The sequence below is a fragment of the Micropterus salmoides genome, unplaced genomic scaffold (genome assembly GCF_014851395.1).
Source record: "Micropterus salmoides isolate LMB-PRFRI ecotype aquatic unplaced genomic scaffold, ASM1485139v1 Ms_hic_scaffold_12, whole genome shotgun sequence".
NCBI classification, from domain to species: Eukaryota; Metazoa; Chordata; class Actinopteri; order Centrarchiformes; family Centrarchidae; genus Micropterus; species Micropterus salmoides.
In genome coordinates this window covers 13,744,172-13,763,850 of record NW_024040263.1, presented here as the reverse complement: position 1 = coordinate 13,763,850, position 19,679 = coordinate 13,744,172, and the positions used below count along the sequence as shown (strand labels likewise).

The 19,679-nt window shown below is 39.5% G+C and overlaps 3 protein-coding genes across 6 annotated transcripts in view; 2 read left to right on the top strand and 1 right to left on the bottom strand.

Annotated features, from left to right (window-relative positions):
* Position 1: 1 nt before the first annotated feature.
* Positions 2–12,976, top strand: fam114a1 (family with sequence similarity 114 member A1). Of its 3 annotated transcripts, none has more exons than XM_038713491.1 (13): positions 2–89; positions 2,034–2,366; positions 2,705–2,777; positions 2,902–3,137; positions 4,101–4,235; positions 4,390–4,542; positions 4,634–4,784; positions 7,534–7,619; positions 8,275–8,508; positions 8,671–8,810; positions 8,881–8,953; positions 9,797–9,850; positions 10,432–12,976. In XM_038713491.1, exons 2-13 carry the CDS (start codon positions 2,040–2,042, stop codon positions 10,555–10,557), a joined length of 1,788 nt encoding a protein of 595 aa, XP_038569419.1. In that variant the 5' UTR covers positions 2–89; positions 2,034–2,039; the 3' UTR covers positions 10,558–12,976. The 3 variants fall into 3 exon arrangements, with proteins under 3 accessions (XP_038569419.1, XP_038569417.1, XP_038569418.1); XM_038713489.1 differs by having other exon boundaries at positions 4,634–4,823; XM_038713490.1 differs by having other exon boundaries at positions 76–201; positions 4,634–4,823.
* Positions 12,977–12,979: 3 nt separating this feature from the next.
* LOC119899082 lies at positions 12,980–19,270 on the bottom strand. 2 transcript variants are annotated; one of them, XM_038713492.1, is made up of 10 exons: positions 19,000–19,269; positions 18,085–18,375; positions 16,730–17,047; positions 14,945–15,055; positions 14,815–14,868; positions 14,313–14,348; positions 14,167–14,205; positions 14,040–14,072; positions 13,897–13,944; positions 12,980–13,156 (listed from the first exon to the last, which is right to left on the bottom strand). In XM_038713492.1, exons 1-10 carry the CDS (start codon positions 19,085–19,087, stop codon positions 13,095–13,097), a joined length of 1,080 nt encoding a protein of 359 aa, XP_038569420.1. In that variant the 5' UTR covers positions 19,088–19,269; the 3' UTR covers positions 12,980–13,094. The 2 variants fall into 2 exon arrangements, with proteins under 2 accessions (XP_038569420.1, XP_038569421.1); XM_038713493.1 differs by lacking the exons at positions 13,897–13,944; positions 14,040–14,072 and having other exon boundaries at positions 19,000–19,270.
* The window catches only part of klhl5 (kelch-like family member 5), a 56,344-nt gene continuing 55,926 nt past the window's right edge, over positions 19,262–19,679 (top strand). Inside the window, exon 1 of the mRNA XM_038713488.1 lies at positions 19,262–19,392. Within this exon, the coding sequence (XP_038569416.1) occupies positions 19,350–19,392 (43 nt within the window). The 5' untranslated portion in view covers positions 19,262–19,349. The remainder of the gene's footprint in view (positions 19,393–19,679) is intronic.

Genomic DNA, 19,679 nt, shown 5'->3' with positions numbered 1-19,679 from the left:
TCTTGTCTCCCGTTGCTCTTCGGTGAGGTCACCTACCGGCCTGCCGACGTGGCGGGGCGGAAGAGGAGCCGCTAGCTGGCACCAAACGGGTGAGCTGCATAGTCACTATCACAAACACAAAACTGTTTTTAGGCTTTTTAACTTTCCTTTTGCCCTCTACAACTAAAAGACACACATCTGCAACAGCACCAGAGATGAAGTGTAATTAATTTGCTGCAATGTTGTAAATATGTGTTAGTGTTTACTCGTTTAGAAGATCATAAAGCTTTGAATAATAGCCTAATTGTCATATTCGCTTTCAAATACAACAGTGGTCTTTGTTGACTGTCAGCTTGACATGGTTCTGTATGTTGTCTTTGTGTAATAAGTGATCCAAATAGCGTTAAAAGAAGCAGAAGAGGCTTTGACGTACGTGGAAAATGCTCATATTGATGTTTTATAATGATTGTTTTAAGTTAACCAGTTTGTGTAATTAGATATTGGCTATATTTTGTTCTTAACATGCTGTCTTGTCAGTTTATGGATTAAGTTCTACAGTTAAATTCGTATTACTACAGACCGAAAGAAAATACTGTCAATTCATACTTATTGTGCTTTGTTTTGCGGACTGTAGTCGGGACAAATGTAGGCCTATATTGATATTGTGAAATTGGGTTCTTTACCATTATGCACATACAGTTTTGAGAGGTAACGTTGTGCTAAATTACATTTTGCTGCCAAGAAACAGCCCAAAACAAACTTAAGTGATTGAAAACATGGGGATGAAGTAATCAGGTGGATGCATATACATCAACTGACCACTAGATGGTGATGTTGAACCATGAAGCGACAACCAATGATCACAGTGATTGATTTAGCTTAATTTTCACTATTTCTTACTCCTAATTTTTGTCTCAAAATTTCACTTACCATGCAAAAATGTGTAAGTTCATCATTGAATTTTTGTTGCATAATTATCAAATAATGCTGTCAAACATAAACTAATTCTTACTTAATAGAGTTTGCATGTGGTTATTTCCTCAGAGATTATACAAATAGTGACAAAGAGAAAATGAAGTTTATACAGAAATAACGCAAGACTTCCTGTATTTTACTGTATTACTGTAAATATAAATAATTTACTGTAGAGTCTGACTTTTACAGTACATCTTTGATTCATACCAAGGCAAAAATCATGATTGTAATTGATTGCATTTTTTTTTCTGCTCTGTGTCTTGCACAAAGTTTGTCTTTTTATTCAAGACATCACACATTTGACATTTTACACAGACAAGCCAAATAATACAACATTTTAAAAGGAAAGGAAAGGAAAGAAATGCATGGCAGTGGCTGTTAAGTGATTGGCAGTTATGTTGCAATGATGCTCACATGGCTGTTAATAAAATAAGGAGACATGTTTGCACACACATTGAATTGATTTAGTGATCTGTACATCTTGAGCATTTGAACTAATATGAGCGACATTTTGTGTTTACAAGTTAAGAAGTTTGCTTGTCAGTTTGGCTCTTTGCATTAGGAGCGTTGCATGTTAAGATTTGGGCTAATCATTATTCAGTTAGTTGATAGAATATTAATTTCCAACTATTTTGATAATCAATGAATAATTTAAGCTAGTAATCAAGAAAAAAAATTGTGAATGTTTAAAACTGATGATAATCAAACAAAACAAGATGCTGGAAGGATCGCCTTAGGCTGAGGGAAAGTTTGAATGGCATGTTATAAAACATTTTCCAACACTTTAAGGATATATTAATAAAAAACTGGCAATAATGACAATGATTCATAGTTGCAGCACTAATTGAAATTATGTTGTGAAAATTAGGCCAAAGTATGTTGTAGGATGTTATATATGTTGTCGTAAACTCTTTGTTGTAGGATGTTGTAGTATCCTGTATGTAGAATGTTATATATGTTGTAATATACTGTATTTTGTATTATGTAAGCAGTGTTTTGGTCACAGGATACAAATATTTATAAAGATGCACATATTTCTAAACTAAAACTACTAAAATCAAAGATCTCCTCTCTTCTAGATCACCATGTCCCAGGCTGCCCCCTCTGACAACGACCCCTCTGCTGACATCACCCCTCCACCCACCCAGCCCTCTCACACTGACCCTGGCTCCTGTCAGGATGTCCCAGCAGCCTTTGCACCGCCCTCTGCCGCTCTGCAGCCTCCTATGATCCCTCACAGTTTGGTCATCCCACAGTCCACCGAGGAGACGGCCACTGAGGATGCCACCACCGCCGAGACTTCAGGGGGTCCGATTGATCAACCGGAGCCCACCTCTGACGGTCAGGCGATTGAATGTGACCAACCGGTGAGTCTGGAGCCAGACGCAGAGCCTGCCCATGAGGACTTGGAGGTTTGTAGTTTCTTTAGTTGTAGATGAGACACGCAGTGCATAAAACACTATAACCTGTTCAATTGCGGACTCTTGAGGACAATACTGACATTGATATTTGAGAGTTTATGTGACACCAAGAGTTAAGTGTATTTTAGATTTTGTATTGTGGATCAAAATAAATAAGATGTCACCTCAGGATTTGGATAACTGTGATCATGATTTGTCCATATTTTCAGAGGTTTTATAGAAGGATTAATAAATAATGAAAATGATTGAGGCCTCTGAGACTGGTAGCTTTGTCTGGGTCTTATTAATTAATTATTGTTTTCTAACAATTAATGTGTGTGTCATTACAGGAGAAAGAAAAGAGCTGGGGAGGTTGGAGTTCATGGGGAAAATCTCTTCTGAGCAGTGCCACCTCCACAATGGGTACGACTTCTGTTGTTATTTCCTGTCACCATTTCATTTCGTCCATCCATCCATCTCTTGTTTTTCTCACACTCTCCCTCCTGGTCTCCTAAGTCTTTACCTTTTTCTTTGTGTTTGTGTGCAGGTCAGAGCCTGACCTCAGTTAAGGCAAAGGCAGGAGAGGCTCTGCGTCTCCACAAGACCTCAGTAGGAGAGGAGGCACGAGAAGAGGAGGAGGAGCGGGGAGCAGAGGAGAAGAGAGAGGGAGGAGGCGAAAGTGGAGAGACTGACCTGTCCAGCTCTGGAGAGTCTTCTGCGAGTGCTGCTGCAGCTCCTGGCAGGGGTGTCTTCTCTACGATCACACACGCTGTGCAGAACACAGTGAGTGAACACACATATAAAAGCAGAAACACACACACACACTGCAAAACTGTCCACCTCACCAAGCTACAAAATCATGTGACGAAAACCTGCCATTGGAGATAAACTCACTGATTTGAAAAACGCAACAAAAACTCCAAAAAAATGTACCATAATCTTAATTCACAATTAAAAATGTGCCTGTCTCGTCATATTACCTTTAGGAAGTCAAACATTTTACAATGACTTATTATGACTTTATATTTTGATTCATCCTCAGTATAACTTCTGTAACATTTTCCGGTGAGTCTAATGTGCATAGGGAGTAGATAAAAGATGCCTGTCAATCATATTTGGTTGGTCACAGATCTGACAAAATGGTGGATGGAACAATGTCAGCTAAACTGCACCTAGTGAGACCATCTGCTGGTGGCAGAATAATAAGTTGCTATGATAACTAAAAGTTATGAGAAAGCATCTCAAAATAATCATTTTCACTTCACACAGAAAGTCAAAATCTTGATTTATAATCTCAGTTATTGGTATGTAATTAGTTTCAAAATCACCTCATAATTATAAGTTTTGTTGATGAATATTCTCACAATTATTGTAATTATTGTGTGTGCACACGTGTGACTCACCTTGTTGAGTCATCATTTCATGACGTCATATTGTCTCCGAATCTAATCATTTTAACTTTGTCAAAGTAAAAATTTAGACTGACTATCTTATCATTTTTATTTACCTGAGTATTTTTATTTTTCATCAATTCCTGTAAATGTTCCTGGTCGCTCTGGTAATTTTCTTTTCTGTCTCTCTCTCTCTCTCTCTCTCTCTCTCTCTCTCTCTCCCTCGCTCTCTCCCCCCCTCCCCCCTCTCTTTCTCTCTCCCTCTCTCTCTCCCTCGCTCTCTTCCCCCCCTCTCTCTTTCTCTTTCCCTCTCTCCCTCTCTCTCTCTCCCTCTCTCCCCCCCTCTCTCTCCAAGGGTAAGTCAGTCATCAGTGGAGGTTTGGATGCCTTGGAGTTCATCGGGAAGAAGACTATGACTGTTCTTGCTGAGAGTGACCCGGGTTTCAAAAAGACCAAGACTTTGATGCAGAAGACCGTATCACTGAGTCAGGCACGCAGACACACACACACACACACACACACACACACACAGATGCTCACAGAAAACCAGTAAGTTTCATCCTCCCAGATAAATAAAGTAAAACCTCTTTATTGTGTGTTCATTCAGTCATTTCTCTAAAATTATATTTCCTGTGATTTTACAGATGTTGAAGGAAGCCAAAGAGAAAGAGAGGGCACGTCTGGGCAACCAGCCAATCAGTGCACCCACAGCTCACTACGGGATTCTGTTTGACGACTACCAGGGCTTGTCACACCTCGAGGCCCTGGAGATCCTGTCCAATGAGAGCGAGGCCAAGGTGACTGAGGAATATAGAGTACTTTTTCAGAATCACAGTCCTTTTTTTAGAACTGTGTTGATAAGGTCATAAACTCTATATCTACTCTTAGGTCCAAGCCTTCCTCTCCTCTCTGGAGGAAGAGGAGCAGGAGGAGGTGAAGAAGGAGCTAATTTTCATTAAGGACATCTTCATCAAGCGAGAGGAAGAGGAGGAAGGAGAGGAAGAGGAAAAAGAAGAAGGAGGACAGACGAAGGATAACGGTGATCTAAGTTCCCAATTACACTGTTCTACCCCCCTATGTGAGTGACCCAAACTAACCGCCAGACCTGCTGGAAGGTGAAGCGGCACCTGAGCACTGACAACAGGATCAGTTAGCCATATTCCCATTTTCAACATTCCCTGTTTAATTTTTCACTTTGGTTGAATGTTTCATTCATTCTTTTCGTTCAGTGTTCATATGTAAGTACCATATCAGGGAGATTAACGCTAAATTGCACGTAATTAATATTATTGTTACGGATTGCTAGTGGGATTGAGCAAATAATTGTGTTAAAACAAACCACTGCCTTTGAAGAATTTATTAATAAAAGAGAATAAACAGAGAAGTACTAAAATACAAATCAGCTGGACCAGAGCTTCTGTCTCCTAGGACAGTCACTAATGTCTGGCCCCGAGCAAAAAGGATGCATAATCATTTACACAGTCTAAGTTTCTGTGTTTTGGGGAACAGAGATCCTCTCCCGGTCGGGAGAGCACAAAAGGAAAAACACTAAACTATCTCAAAGCTCTGACCTAAATATGTGAACAGACTAACAAAGACTATAATAATAAGGAAAGGTTTAGAAAAAGAGAAAAAGTTAAGGTATAAAAAAGCAATATATATACATACTTTATGAACAATAATAGTAATAATAATAATAATAATAATAAACATGTATAAAAGATTAAATGTAAGAGGAGTAAATGTTCTGCCATTACACGGACCATTTTCCAAAGTGTGTGAAGAGTTTTTGAAATGTTTTACCTTACAGGCTGCATCTCTGTGGTCAAATCTGAATTGTCCATCACAGTGAAGACCTCTTGGTACTTATTGTTATGATCCCGTTCTAGACTCTAGACGAGACTCTTGAAATCTGATACTCCTTTGTGCATTCATGCCGAGAGTTAAGAATCAGGTGCACATTTTTTCAAAAGGGAACTCCTTCTATTTTGTTTGAAAGATGGAGGTGTTTACCAAGCAGGGATGATCTAATGAAAGACGCTATTAACATGCATTAAGGGAAGTGTAGGATCCAGTGATTCTCTCACAAGTTGCACAAATGTATGCTAGTGCAGTATAAAGTTGCTCGAGTGCCCCTTTTAATGCACAAATCTGTATTACTATCACAACTAGTGACAGAATGATATTGTAACAATTCACAGGAAGAAGATGACAAGATGCTGCCTGGTGACTAACAAGACAGCAGTTAGTTGTGATGTTAACCTCGGCCTTAGACTGTTGCATACTGACTGCTCTTCTAACCAACAGGGAAACAAAATAATCCCTTTAGAGCCTGTAATAAAATTACTGGGGAGGGGACCTTATATTGCAATTCATAAAAAAGCAAGACCCTCGTCAGAGTTATTTATATTTTGTTTGGACCATCCCCTTGACTTAGGAAAACTCCCCCGTTTTTTAAATGCGGAGCTGCTATATAAACGGTTCTTACTGCTACAGAATGAGTGAACCAGTGAAAATAAAATATTTCTGAGATAATCTGAGATGAGGAACAAGTTAAAAGACCCAACTCACCTTCTGCGCCCCCAAAAAATGTGATACACAATCCTCCCCGTTTTCTGACCCCCTGTCCCTCCTAATAAAATTTATACTGTCCTTTAGCTTAAGCACATAACTGATATAGGTAACTTACATCACTGATGTCCTGGAAATCACAGTAACTGCACTGCATCAGTCCTGTTTATCTTAAACGTCATCCAAACTAAAAATTCATTTTTCAATCGTACCATAACTAACTCAAACATGTCACTATATGTCTGTGACATTATGTGGTTTTTGGTTTATATCCATCCCTTTGAGTGAAATCTCTTTTCGATTGTCCTCATCCACTGGGAGGTCAAAGGTCAGGGTCAGGAACAAAGCAAGGATTCAGTTTCTGAGACACTGAGTGTCAACACAGAGGTTTAAACTCATCAAAGCACAGTCTCCTTTAACATTTTCCTGTTTCAGTTTTGTGTCAGATAATATTATCTGATTCAACATGCACACATTATTTTTTCATATTTGCAAAAGCCCGGAGAACTTTGGAACCTCTTGGGAACCAGTGTTGGAGGCGTTTTGTTCCTGATTTGCTGTCGTCGTCTCTGCGTGCAAAGTAGAAAATGTTCTACCAAAGTGAAATTTGGTGTCGAGGGGCTGCCATGTGATGCCACATTTTGGTTTTCATCATATCTCAGCAGCCACTTGTCACTTTTTTAAACCCATTTTTAAAAGCTATATGTAAACTTCTACTGTGCGACAGGTGCCCCCGGGCGATGTCACAGCAGTGCAAAGCAGACTGGTGTCCCTTTACCTCTAGGGTTTAGCACGCTGCCTGATCCAAGCGTTGGTGTTCAGGGGCCACTGACACTTTCACATCAGAAATACATAACAGAACCAACAGAAAACAATCTACCAGATCAAGACATTACATCTGCATGCGTGCTCTGCATATTAAGCTCTAATTGTAATTTATATACAGGAGTTTGAATTAATTTAGCACTAAAAACAAGACTCTGAAGTGCAACAAATCTCTGTTGTGCTGTTAGCTGAAGACAAACAAGAACATTATCGTTATGATCTCAGCATGGGGGAAAATCATTGCACGTGGTACAAATCTGCTCTCATTTTACAGTTTATGCATCTAATGTTTTAACATGTGCTGCGTGAATATAAGTATACTGACATAATGATGTGTGTGTGTGTGTGTGTGTGTGTGTGTGTGCGCGTCTGTATTTGTGTATTTCTGCCAGCGGCCAACGGCGAGGAGTTTGTAAGCGTTCTCACTGAGCTGCTGTTCGAGCTGCACGTTGCTGCCACGCCAGACAAACTCAACAAGGTGAGTCTCACGTGTGCACACACGCACACGATAATTACAATTATTGTGAGCACATTATTCAACATAATTAATGGCATAATCCTAGCCTACTCCTATAAGCAACATAAGTTTTTTTATTGACACGCAAGAGACAGCTAGATTTTCTCCCTCTAAAGCCATTCTCCCAAAATAGACAGACAATCATTTCATTCGGACTGAATTACCGTGCCAATTACAGTCCTGCCACAGCAGCAACAGTGTCATTTCAGATCAAATCTGAGCATTTGATTTATTGATTGCTGCCGAGATGTGATGAGAATTTCAACAACTGTAACACAAAATGCTTCTAAAATAAATTGCCTACCTTAGCTTTAAGTTGAAATCGCTCTAAACAAATCCCATCACAAAGTGAATACCTGCAAAATGTCCTCAGATTTCTCCCCTTATTATTAGATATTTGGTCCGCATAGTCTTTTTTTTTTAGTATCCACTCTCTCCTACTGCAGTCTTAGAAGTAATATAAAAGTTATCACCTTTGAAGTCCTTCTCCAAATTCAATTTCACATCTATAGAACCTACATTAGCATATAATCGTGTATACGCATCTGATTAGCATACATCAGGGTGGCGATCTCTCACCATGCAGAGCTAATGGGTGGTAATTATGCATTTCCAGGCTCGGATGAGGGCCCATGATTGGGTGAGCGAGGTGGAACAGCCTGTCACTACTGAGACAGTTGGCAGGGAAACGCAAGACCTGCCAGGAGGAGAGGCCTCACCTGGAGAGAACGCAAAGGAGGAGGTGGAGGAAGATGGAGAAGAGCATGGGGAGAAGAAGAAAGGTGTAGAAGAGCAGGGGGTGAAGGGAGGAGAGAAGGAAAAGAAGGAGAAAGACCCCAGATCTGTAGAGGTGAGGTCAACTCAACGTCATGTGACTCCAATCAGCAACAGCGGTCTTTATTCTCAATTTTTTTTCAACCTGCCTCTCCTCCTGCTGTCACAGGCAGAATTGATTTTATACAGATTTTGTGTGTGTGTGTGTGCGTGTGTGTGTTAATCTCCCTCTCTCCAGGCTGTCTACCTGTCTTCAGTCGGTAGTCTGGCTGAAGTCACGGCTCGCAGCATCGAGCAGCTCCACAAGGTGGCAGAGCTCATCCTCCACGGGCAGGAGCTGGAGAAACCAGCCAGAGACCAAGCACACATCCTCACCAGGTGTGTGTGTGTGTCTGTGTGTGTCTGTGTGTGTTTGAGAAATGTGCTAAGACCTGCATTTATCTTCCAGGTTGACATGTGCCATGTGTAAGGAGGTGGAGTGTTTGGCCAAGAGGTTCTCTGATACACTGCTTCATGTTGGGGTAGGTGAGAAGGATTGTGTGTGTGTTTTATATGTGGGTAGTGTTATTCTATTCTATCTAATTGTTAACAACAACAACAACAACAAAAGTACAAAACCAACCATTTATTAATCCGTCTGAATACTTTCTGACTTCTCCGCCCTGTCTCAGCCCTCAAAACCATTTTGTTCTTCTGAAGATGTAAAATGAGAAGTAAAAAGTTACATTCGTTAAAAAGGCTCACTAATTTCATAAAACAACAGAAAATCACTTAATAGTGCATTTGAGACTATTTTCAACTGCAGATTAATACAAACTTCATGCTCTAGTGAGTAATATAGCAGCAGGACGGCGTGTGTGGAATTGACTCAAAATAAACGAGAAATTAAATAATAAAGTTCTGAAGTTTCTGCGTTAAAGTTGCTGTGCTTTTACCCACTCTGGAAAACACCCTCAGGAAGGCTGTGAAACACATTGGTTAAATAAAAAAAAGAGTCTTCCTGTGAGTCAGCGAGTGTTGCCACACTGTTTTTCATATTTCATCCATTTTTACTGGAGTACCTTGTTGGCTGGTGAAGTAGAAACAGCATACTCTTCCGTGGTCATTTAGGGAATTGTCACCCAGTGAAATGGTGTTAAATGTACAGGTATGTGTTTTGAACAAAATGGAGGTCTGTGGCACAGAGGAATAAGCTGCTGTGTATCACACTTGTGATGTTTTTTTCTTTCCCCTGGAATTTGTCGACAATGAAGAAAATTGAAGAAAAGTGGTTTTAGTGTGTGCTTTCCTACCAATCCAGTCAGTGCACTGAGTATGATGATTGATCTTACATCTTTGCTTCTCTGCTGCTTCCTGTCTCTCAGGGTCAGAGGAAAGCAGAGGAGTTGAATCCACTGGTAGACAGTGTGCTGCTAGAGGTGAGATGCACACATTTTTCCTCAGATGATCTTGCTTATAATCAAGTCACAATAAATAAAATAAATAACTGTCAGTTCCAGACAGATGAGTGCTAGAAATGCGTTAATAATAATTGTGACTGTTGCAATAATTGATCATGTTTAATTTGTTCATTTGTTAATGGTGAACGAGGTGAGATGTGCCCAAGATGTTAGATATGTTTAGAAATTTAGAATTTTACATTTAAAAAAAAACTTGCCACAGTATTTTATTTTTGATATTAATGTTTTATGCTTTGTTGTTAGTATTTTCTTATACATTAATAATTTGTTTAGTATTTCAGTTGGAGGGTTGTTACCATATTTGTTTTATCTTTATTTGTGTTCTATTCCATACATTACCACTGTAGTGTGCTCAGATTTCATAATCTGCTCAAAGCAGATTAAGACCATTTTAACTTCGTGTAACTATATTCAACTATACCTCAATATTGTTTTAAATACACATCTGTAACCAATTCTTAAAAAGGTTTAATACATTTTTGTCTATATGGGAGATGTTGACGACGATGATGATGATGATCATCGTCTCTTGTCTGCAGGGCTCCAACAGTACCAACTACATTCAGAATGCATTTCAGCTGCTGCTGCCCGTCCTGCAGATCTCCCACATCCAGAGCCAGCACTGTCGGTCCACCACAGAACCAGCAGCGCAGACACAGCACTAACACATACACACACACATACGCGCGCACTAGCTGCTCACCTGCTCGTCTTAATGTATCTATTGTTGTACAGTAAAGTATAGAGAATAGATTATTCCACATTAAGTGCTTAAATCTACATTAAGTGCCATGGCAACAGGCAGATGTTTGATATATACATAATGTAATCTTGAAGATGACGATTTAACAAATAGATACATGCAGAAATGACCACATGCAGGCTGAAAGTGGGTCTCTTCTACGTTGTATCTCTGAAGGTCATTTTGATTCAGTTTAGCAATTGAACCAAACGGTGTTCGGAGCTCATTCAAGCTCAGCTGTCATTCTGTCTGACAAACAAAGATGTTTCTCTATCATCTCCAAGACCTGAACCAAAAACAGAAAATTACTGAATGTCTGTGTGAAGAGTCTCTACCTTAATGTATATTAAGCTTTCTTTGCATTCCTCATGGTCCATTATTATTTCAAAGAGCATTAACAAACACTAGTGAAGTGTCTATTTTGCTGAAATGTTTTAATCTGGTTTGAAACAAAACGCCAGTATTAGTGAATATACACTTTTTGCTTGTTTTTGTTTTTTCATGTTAAATTATGTGAAGCAACACTACCTTATATTTCACTCTTATACATCTTGAATTGAAAGAAAAATCTGATCTTCATGCTTTGAATTAGAAAAAACTTAGTACTCCTTCGCCCTTCTTGTGTACATTGAAGATGCAATGTAGGTGAATTCATCTCTAATGATCTATTGTTGTGCTGCTACACTTAAAAGGTATTGTTTGACATGTTGGGAAATTTGCTTTCATGGTGAGAGTTAGATGATAAGATTAGTACATCTCTCATGTATGTGAAGTTACAGCCAGCAGCTGGTTAGCATAGCTTAGCACTTAGACTGATAATGGGGAAACTGCTAGGCCACTGAATAACACATTGTTTCTAGTTTGTTTAATCCGTACAAAAAACATGTTGCGATGTTACAGGGTTTTATGTGGAGGAATGAACTGCTTTAGGCCAGGAAATAGCCTGGAAAAAGATGGAAATCTAAACCTGCAATAACTGATGTTTTTGGCCACTTGGGGACATTGGAAACAAGTTAAGAACACATTGCTGATCTTTTAAGTTGATATGGTGAACTTCTTAGCGAGCAGTTGCTAATTTGCACATCCAGCAGTTCCAGAGCAACATTATCATTCATTTGGAGTCTTGTTTCTGGCTACCTGGTGAAGTCCAGTGTTCACTCTCTTTTAGGTATCTACCAACACCTGAGGGAAATATCTGGCTGTTTAGCTGCTAAATGCTTCACTATGTTCACCAGCAGTGTCTGTCTGCTGTTTGGTGCTGAGCAGGTAGTGGATTTCACAGTGGATTTCTGGAGCATTCTCACTTAAAACAACGCTTTGAGAGCAGTGAGAGTGACCCCTTTCATTTATCCACTTAGCTGAAGCTTTTATACATCGCAACATACCATATATGTCAGAGGTTAAGTGTCTTGCTCAGGGACATATTGTCACAGTGGGAATCAAACTCCAGTCACCCACACCAAAGGCACGTGTCTTATCCAAGGCGCCACTGCCAACCATACATTTGTTATTAGAAAAGTGTTTTTTATGGTCGTTTTAAGAAACGTCATATATCAGTATTGTGTTGATTAATGAGCTTCAGAGGTACTGGTAGGATAGACTGGTTCACATAGAGCCAGGCTAGCGGTTTCCCCGTTTCCAGTCTTAATGCTAAGCTAAGCTTACCGGCTGCAGGCACCAACTATTTATTTACCATACAGACATCAATGCTCTCAAAAGAAATTGAGACTATGTCCTAAAATGCTTTACTATTTCTTTAATAACAAAATGACACGTCCCCTCTAGGATTCTAATGTGAACACCTTGGCATTAGCCAAAACATGTAGGCGTTTTTTTTTTTCGTCTTGCCTCCTTTTTTTTTTTTTTGCTGGGATCTATATTTATACACTTCTTGCTTCCCAGAGGTATATATCTCAATCATTTCCTCGTGTTCCTTGACCACCAGCGAGTTTCAGTAGCAATCCCAAGGTGCTCACAGTGCATCTGTTTTTTAACATCCAGAGTTAAATTGGCTCTTAGCATCCAGCCTGCATTTATATAGATCTCTGGAAGTACTCTCTCCCCCTCTTTACTTATGCTTCTTCCCTTTTAGAGATACATAAACACAGGCAAGAGAGATATTTACCAAAGGAAACATTAGTCAGTGCTATTGTAATGTTTTGGCTCCTTTAGCCATATTACAGAGGCGTGAGGCCATTTATCAGCCATGCTTCTGCCTTAGAATGAAAAATGATTTGAAGCAAAGTCATTTATTTAGGGTTTTACTAATATATTAAGATTCTCTTCTAATAAAGTGCCCAAAGACTGTTTGAGATGTTGAAAATAAAAACGCTTTAACCATCTTCATGTGTCTCAGATGTTTTTATTTTCACCATAAAGGTAGCTGGCAATTGTAGCGTTCCTTTTTTATTTTTCTCCAGTGAACTTTAGCTCATCTGCGCTCTTATGGCTGCTCCTCTGTCACCACGCCTGCTCCTCTGTGAGGGAGGAGGTGGAAGGATGGCTACGATGATGCAGGTTTGCTAAAAATAGATGAGATAAAAAATTTAATAAACAGACTGGAGTAAAGAGGACAGTGGAACAAGGGATCTTAACTTTCAGCATGAGGTATATTACCTGTTATCTTATAAGTATAAATTACAGTAAGACCCTGATCAGATAGGCCTACAGTATCATGTAAAAGTGAGGATGGATGGATGTACTGTATAGAAAGTATTGGCGGAAAGTAATTAAGTACATTTAGTGTTTATTTACTCAAGTAGTGTACTTAAATACTGTTTAAGGTACTTGAGTATTTAAATTTTCTGCTACTTTCTACGTCTACTCCACTACAATGCACATCCAAATATTGTACTTTTTTGCTCCACTGTGTATATTTGATAACTCAAGTTACTTTGTAGATTCATATGAATACAAAATTTAATCAGCAAATAAATGATGATGTAATATCATGTACTATCATATAATGAAATGTTAGCCTAACCGTTACCAGCTTCTATAATGTACACATCAATGCACAAAGAATTCTAATCGAATATATATATATATATAATACACATTTTTTCTGAAATGGGCCAGTCTGCATAACAAACATGTTTTCTTTTGGTACTTTAAGTATACTCTGATGCTAATACTTTGTACTTTTACTTGACTTAGATGTTACATGACTTTAACATAATATTTCTACACTGGGGTATTGTTACTTTTACTTAACAAAAAGATCTGAGGATTTCTTCTGGCACTGTTCTAATAGTGAGTTTACCTGTATAGCAGTTATCAACAGTTCCATCCAGCAGAGTTTCTATATCGTCTGAAAAGTGTTTGTGAAGACTATTAACACACAAACTCAAAGAAAGAATTCTATGTGAATGTGGTCTCTTAAAGTGTGTGCATATGATTCTCTACCTTGAGTGTCAACTTCTTGAATGGGTGACAGTCCTGTCCATTAAAAAAAAAAAAAACTATCAAAAAGAACTGAAACAACAGATAATCAAATGATTTTCGAACCATGTGTATGCATTTAGGAACTGACCTGACCAGGGCCGGGACCCATAGGAGTGAAGGATCGTCTCTATTAGATAATAAGAAGTCATTAGAATTTGAATGTACTACATTTCAAAATAAGGATGTGGACCTTTTGTATGGAGCATTATTTTGTAATATACCAAAGTCAGTTACCTTTAGGAATGATGCTTTCTGTGTGCTTCTCACCGTCTAGTTGAAACATACAGCATATCAGACATTTATTATTGCTCATTTTATAAAGAGGTGTTTGGTCCTCGTGTGAAAAATGGGTCTGAGGAATCATTGATGTGGTTTTCACACATGACTCTGATGCCTGCTGTGACATTATGACATTATGACACAACAATTCAATACAGCTTATCTATATAATTTTCTTCTGTGTTATCTTATTTGTTGATGAACAATCAGATTGTTTCTGTGTACTTAATTAAAAGTATTTGGAATTTAATTGAATCTTACAACATTTCAAGTTAACTATAAGATGAACTCTTGACCACTGGTATTCAGAGATAGAAGTGTGTATCTGGGTTTATGAGGTTTCTGCACACACCATGTCAGAAAGGGAAATTAGAGAAAATTTGAAGTAGAGTTGAAAGTTGTATTTAAAAATTTAAAATTCATAACACAATTTCAGAGGACACAAATTAAAATTTACCGTTCAAATGCTGGCCAGTGAAGTGGTAAACAACAGGGCGCACCTTGGGCTTTTCTAAGGACATGAAGAGACATTTTTGGGTCAACTTTGAAAGATCAAACTACACTGTCTATGTGTGTGTGTCTCTTACTCAACAAGCATCTCCCACTGTAGATTTGTCTGAGCAGAGTTGTGACTACAGCCAGCAACACCACAAACAGCAGAGCCAGCCAGAGCACCCTGAACACACACCGCCACTCATCTGCAGGATAGAGAGGGATTAAATCAGAAACAAACTTTCAGAGGTCCAGGCCTGCAAAAACTATTATTTTCTTCATCCATTTATCTGTTCATTATGTTTTTGATTGCACATAAACAATGGCAGAAAGATGTCCATCATAATTAACCAGAGTTCAAGTTGAGCTTGAGAATTCATCAAATAGTTTGTTTTGCCCAAAACCTTAAAATATTTAATTTACAATAATAAAAAACAGAAGAGGTGGAAAATCCTCACATTCAAGAAGCCGAATGTTTGGCATTAATGCTTGATAACAGTCACAGTTTGCTCCTCAGTCCCTCTCTTCAGCCACACTTTCATACCCACCCTCTGCACTGTCCCTGTCCCTAACTCCCCAAACCTGCCCTCCTCAAGCTGTCTACCACACGCCCTTGGACTTTCCCAACTTTCCCAACTACACGCCTGTTCTCACTTATCTCATCTCACCTGCAGTTATTTGGCCAACTCCACCCACTCTTCACCTCATCACTCACCATTTATACCAGTTCACTTGCTTTGTTCATTTCCTGTTATCTTAGTTAGTTTTTGGTTGGTCTTCTTTCATTTTTGCTATGTGGCCCTGTATCTGCCTTCCTGCCTGTCTACCAACACCTGTAAATGCATTCATTTATGGACAATAAATCATTGAACTGCACAAGTGTGCCTGTTATTTCTGCATATAGGTCCAGGGCTTGCATCCCTGCCTACTAGCAACTGGCCTTCACTCCAGCCTACTAGCTGCTGTTCTTTGGCCTGCGAGCCTTCAGCCAGCTAGCACCAAGCATGCTAGCCTTCTGTTCCACCTACAACTCATTCCCTCATCAGTTAGTCACTATTTAAACCAGTTCACATCCTTTGTTCATTGCCAATTAGCCTAGCTGCTGTGGCCTAGTTGCCTTACTGTTTTTTGGTTTTGTGTTTTTGTGACCTTTGTGACCTGTGTCTGCCTACCTGTACCTGCCTGAAAGCTCATTCATTTATGGGCAAAAAGTCACTGCACAAGTTTGCTTTTGCGTCCAATCCCCTTTTGTCCTGCATAACTCACCGTAACAATAACTGGCTTTAACAATTTGTTAACTTTCAGTTGTTCTAATCATTTCAGTTAGAAGTCTTATCAAACAAATTCTCTTCTAAAAGATAGAGATACTGACTCATGGATGTAAAAGAAAACAAACAGGGAATCCAGTCAGAGAAACGTATGCCAGAGACTAATAACATGAGGTAAAGATGGAAAGGGAGAGCATGGAAAGGTTTTGTGGATACTGGGCAGACAAATGAGTGAGATTAAATCCAACTTTCAACACACACTGGAAAATATGACTTAGTGTAGCTTTAAGCTTTGGAGTGTTGGAGAGCCGAATAGAAAAGGAAGCAAGTCTTTGAAAATACAGTAGATTAAGATGTACTCTCGGTTCATACAGTACAGAGAGAGAAGTCACAAAGCTGAGGTTGGAGTCAAGAGAAAGCAAATTGAGGGAAATTCATTGTAGACTCCATTGTAGACTGAGAGAGAAGACGGGTTTGAATGAGATTCAATTTCACCTCAAATCAAAAGCAATTTTTTTGTCTTTTATTGTCTCCTCCTTTCCAATCTTAAAGTGAAGCCACACTAACCACATGGGGAACAAAGAAGCACTGCTATCTCAGCCTGACACCAACCTTTCTGTGGCCGTTTCCATGGCAGCTTTCCCTTTTCTGTTGCAGTCAAAACTGTTTGATTGGCGAGCCAAAGGAGACAGCGGCTTTGATTGGCTGACTCCGAGGTGGGTGAGGCAGGGAAACAGCAGTAAAATGCTTTCCTCTGACCTTCATCATCCTTATTCTTTTCCTCCTCTTCATCTTCCTCTTCCTCCTCCTCCTCCTCGGGTAGGTTGAGGAGTAAAGAGCTCTGATTACTGCCACCATACAGGGTGAGATTCAGGGTCTTTGCATCTCTGAACTGAAGCTCCACTGACACCTTGAAATGTACCTTTAAAGCTGTGAATGGATGAATAGATGAAAGCATTGATAGATAAGTCCCATAGAATGTTTGCCATGTTCACCATCTTAGTTCAGTGTGTTAGCATGCTAACATTTGCTAATTGTCACAAGGGACCATACTCAAATAGCTAGAGGCTAAAAAACCTACAACTCAAATATATTAAGTTGAAACTGAAGTTTTTAGTGACAACCTGAAAATGACATGAGCAGCGCAATATATGACATGTATCTGACACATTAAATTAACAGCTTCTTACTCCAGTTCTCCTGATTCAGAACTATGAAGCTCATCATATTAAAATGTTGATGTGATACACACATACAATCTTTGGCTGAATACAGACATCAGCTACAGAGAGCATGTTAACCTGAGAACCAACAAACTTTTCATTTTAGCTGTTACGTTAAAGTTAGGGTGGGCAATGTAGTAGAAGCTGGCGAGAGTGCTAGATTTTGAAAGTATCCAAATGTAAATATCCCACCCCGTCTCCTCAGGCCTCACTCCAAAGCCACTCCCCTCCCAAAACACATTTTCATGAGAAATGACTGCACAGGCAGAGTGCATGCAGGTAGGCATGCAGAGAGGCAGGTAATGGTCAGCCAATCATTTGCTTATTACAATCCCGCAACAGCCACATTTTGGTCTCAGAGAATTTAACCTGTTGATTGCTGTAAAGAGAATTTTGACAAATGCAGCAAAAAATTCTCCCGAAATACAATTCCTACCCCAGCTTTGATCAGCCACAGCTGATGTAATCTGTATCTCTATTGGCAAATGGGAATTACATTAGACATTTCACTAAAAAACAGAAATATCAACCTCATGGGGACGCTATAGTGAAAGTCAGGAGGTCATTTAAGTTAGCTGGATTCATCCTCTGGGAACCATGAATGTCTGAATCATTTCATGGCAATCTATCCAATAGTTGTTGAGATATTTAAGTCTTGACCAAAGTGGTAGACCCACTGTTATCCCTAGAGCTACATCGATGATTTAAAACCACAAAAGCTTATCTTTAAAAACTGTGCACTACCTGAAGATGAGCTGTTGCTATGTAATTCTGCCATGTCCATATCTGTTTCACACATGAACCAGCTCTTTTCTGGGTCTTCACGGTCTCTCCAGGAGTCAGACGCAGGATCTGTCATGTTGCTTTGATTCTCTTGTGCGCAGGCCTCCTCCCACTTTTCACGTTCTGGAACCTGTGAAGGGTCACACATGTCCTTTCCCCTAATTTCAGTATCCCCAGTCTTCCCATTTCCCCTCACCTGATTCCTTCGCTCACAGGGTCGGTAGGGCAGACAGAGGAAGCTAACTTTTGATGCTGAAAGGAGAAAGAAAGCGAACAACATTTAATTCAGAACGATTTCTCAACGGGAGTAGGCTTAGACTGGGGGGAAAAAGCAAAATGCTCTGAAGTCAGAAATCAGAGCAAGATCTCTCAAAGGAAGCTGTTGCCTCTAGTTTTTATCTGACAGACAAAGACAGACAGAGACACAGACAAAGAGCAATAGATTGAAGGCGAACACGTGCAGCAGTACAAAGGCTGAAGCACGTTGCTCTCAAAAGAAACAAGCTGTTCAAGGCAACACAACATGGAAACATTTTCAAAGCAGTCAGCCAGTGTTTTATGGAGCTATGTTTGGGAGAGAGTTTTTAGCTCAGAAAGACAGAAAGATATAGTTTGAATCAGAGTGAGCCCATATAAGGAAGAAACAGGACAAAGTGACTCAACAAAATAAAGTTAACTTCTTTTAAAGGGCGACTTTTGAAAACAAAACTGAGCCTAAGTTCTTCCTTTTTGATGCTTTAAAAGGTTGTGAACTGATAGCAAAGCGTTTGGAAAAACATACACAAGCATACAGTCACACACACACACACACACACACATCGCACACAGACAGACAGAGTGGATAAACATCCATCTGAAGCCATATGGATGACCCACCTCTGTGCAGTGTGAAGAATTCTGGGAGGCAGATGATCAAGGCGATGATCAGGAGGATGAGAAGTTTAGCCAGTGCTACTCTTGTCATGGTTGCACCATAAGATCACACACACGCACTTCTTCACGCCAACACAGGCATGACTTGTGGCTCGTGGTATCTGCTTCCTTGTCTTGAAACAAAGACATTCATTCACACCCTGTCTCTGACCATCAGAGTAGCCTTTGGTAGAGGGTTAAAACGCCCAAACGATATTGCTCATAATTCATGTAGAGGCAGACAACAACGCAACGACACGAAGCAACTTCACTTCCTATTACACTTCCTGTCATTTTCCGAGAACGACTGAGAAATGGAGAGGTGCCAAAACAACAAAGAGTTTCTATCAGCAGTATGTAAGTAGAAATGTGTCTGGGTGTGGATTCGTGTGGGAGATGGTGCAAGGGTGCCCACTCTTTACTCTCTACAGAAGAGATGAATATACTTTATTAGACTTTATTTATTTTTTAAGTCCTGTGTAAACAACAGTACAGAGATAGATGACCAACCGTGTGTAGTCTATGTGTGTGCGTGTGCGCGTGTGTGTGTGTGTGTGTGTGGTATGTACATGTAAAGATAAATTTTTGTAAAACTGTAACTCTATGCTAGACTGTACACTGTTTCTGTTGCTGGTGTTAAAATT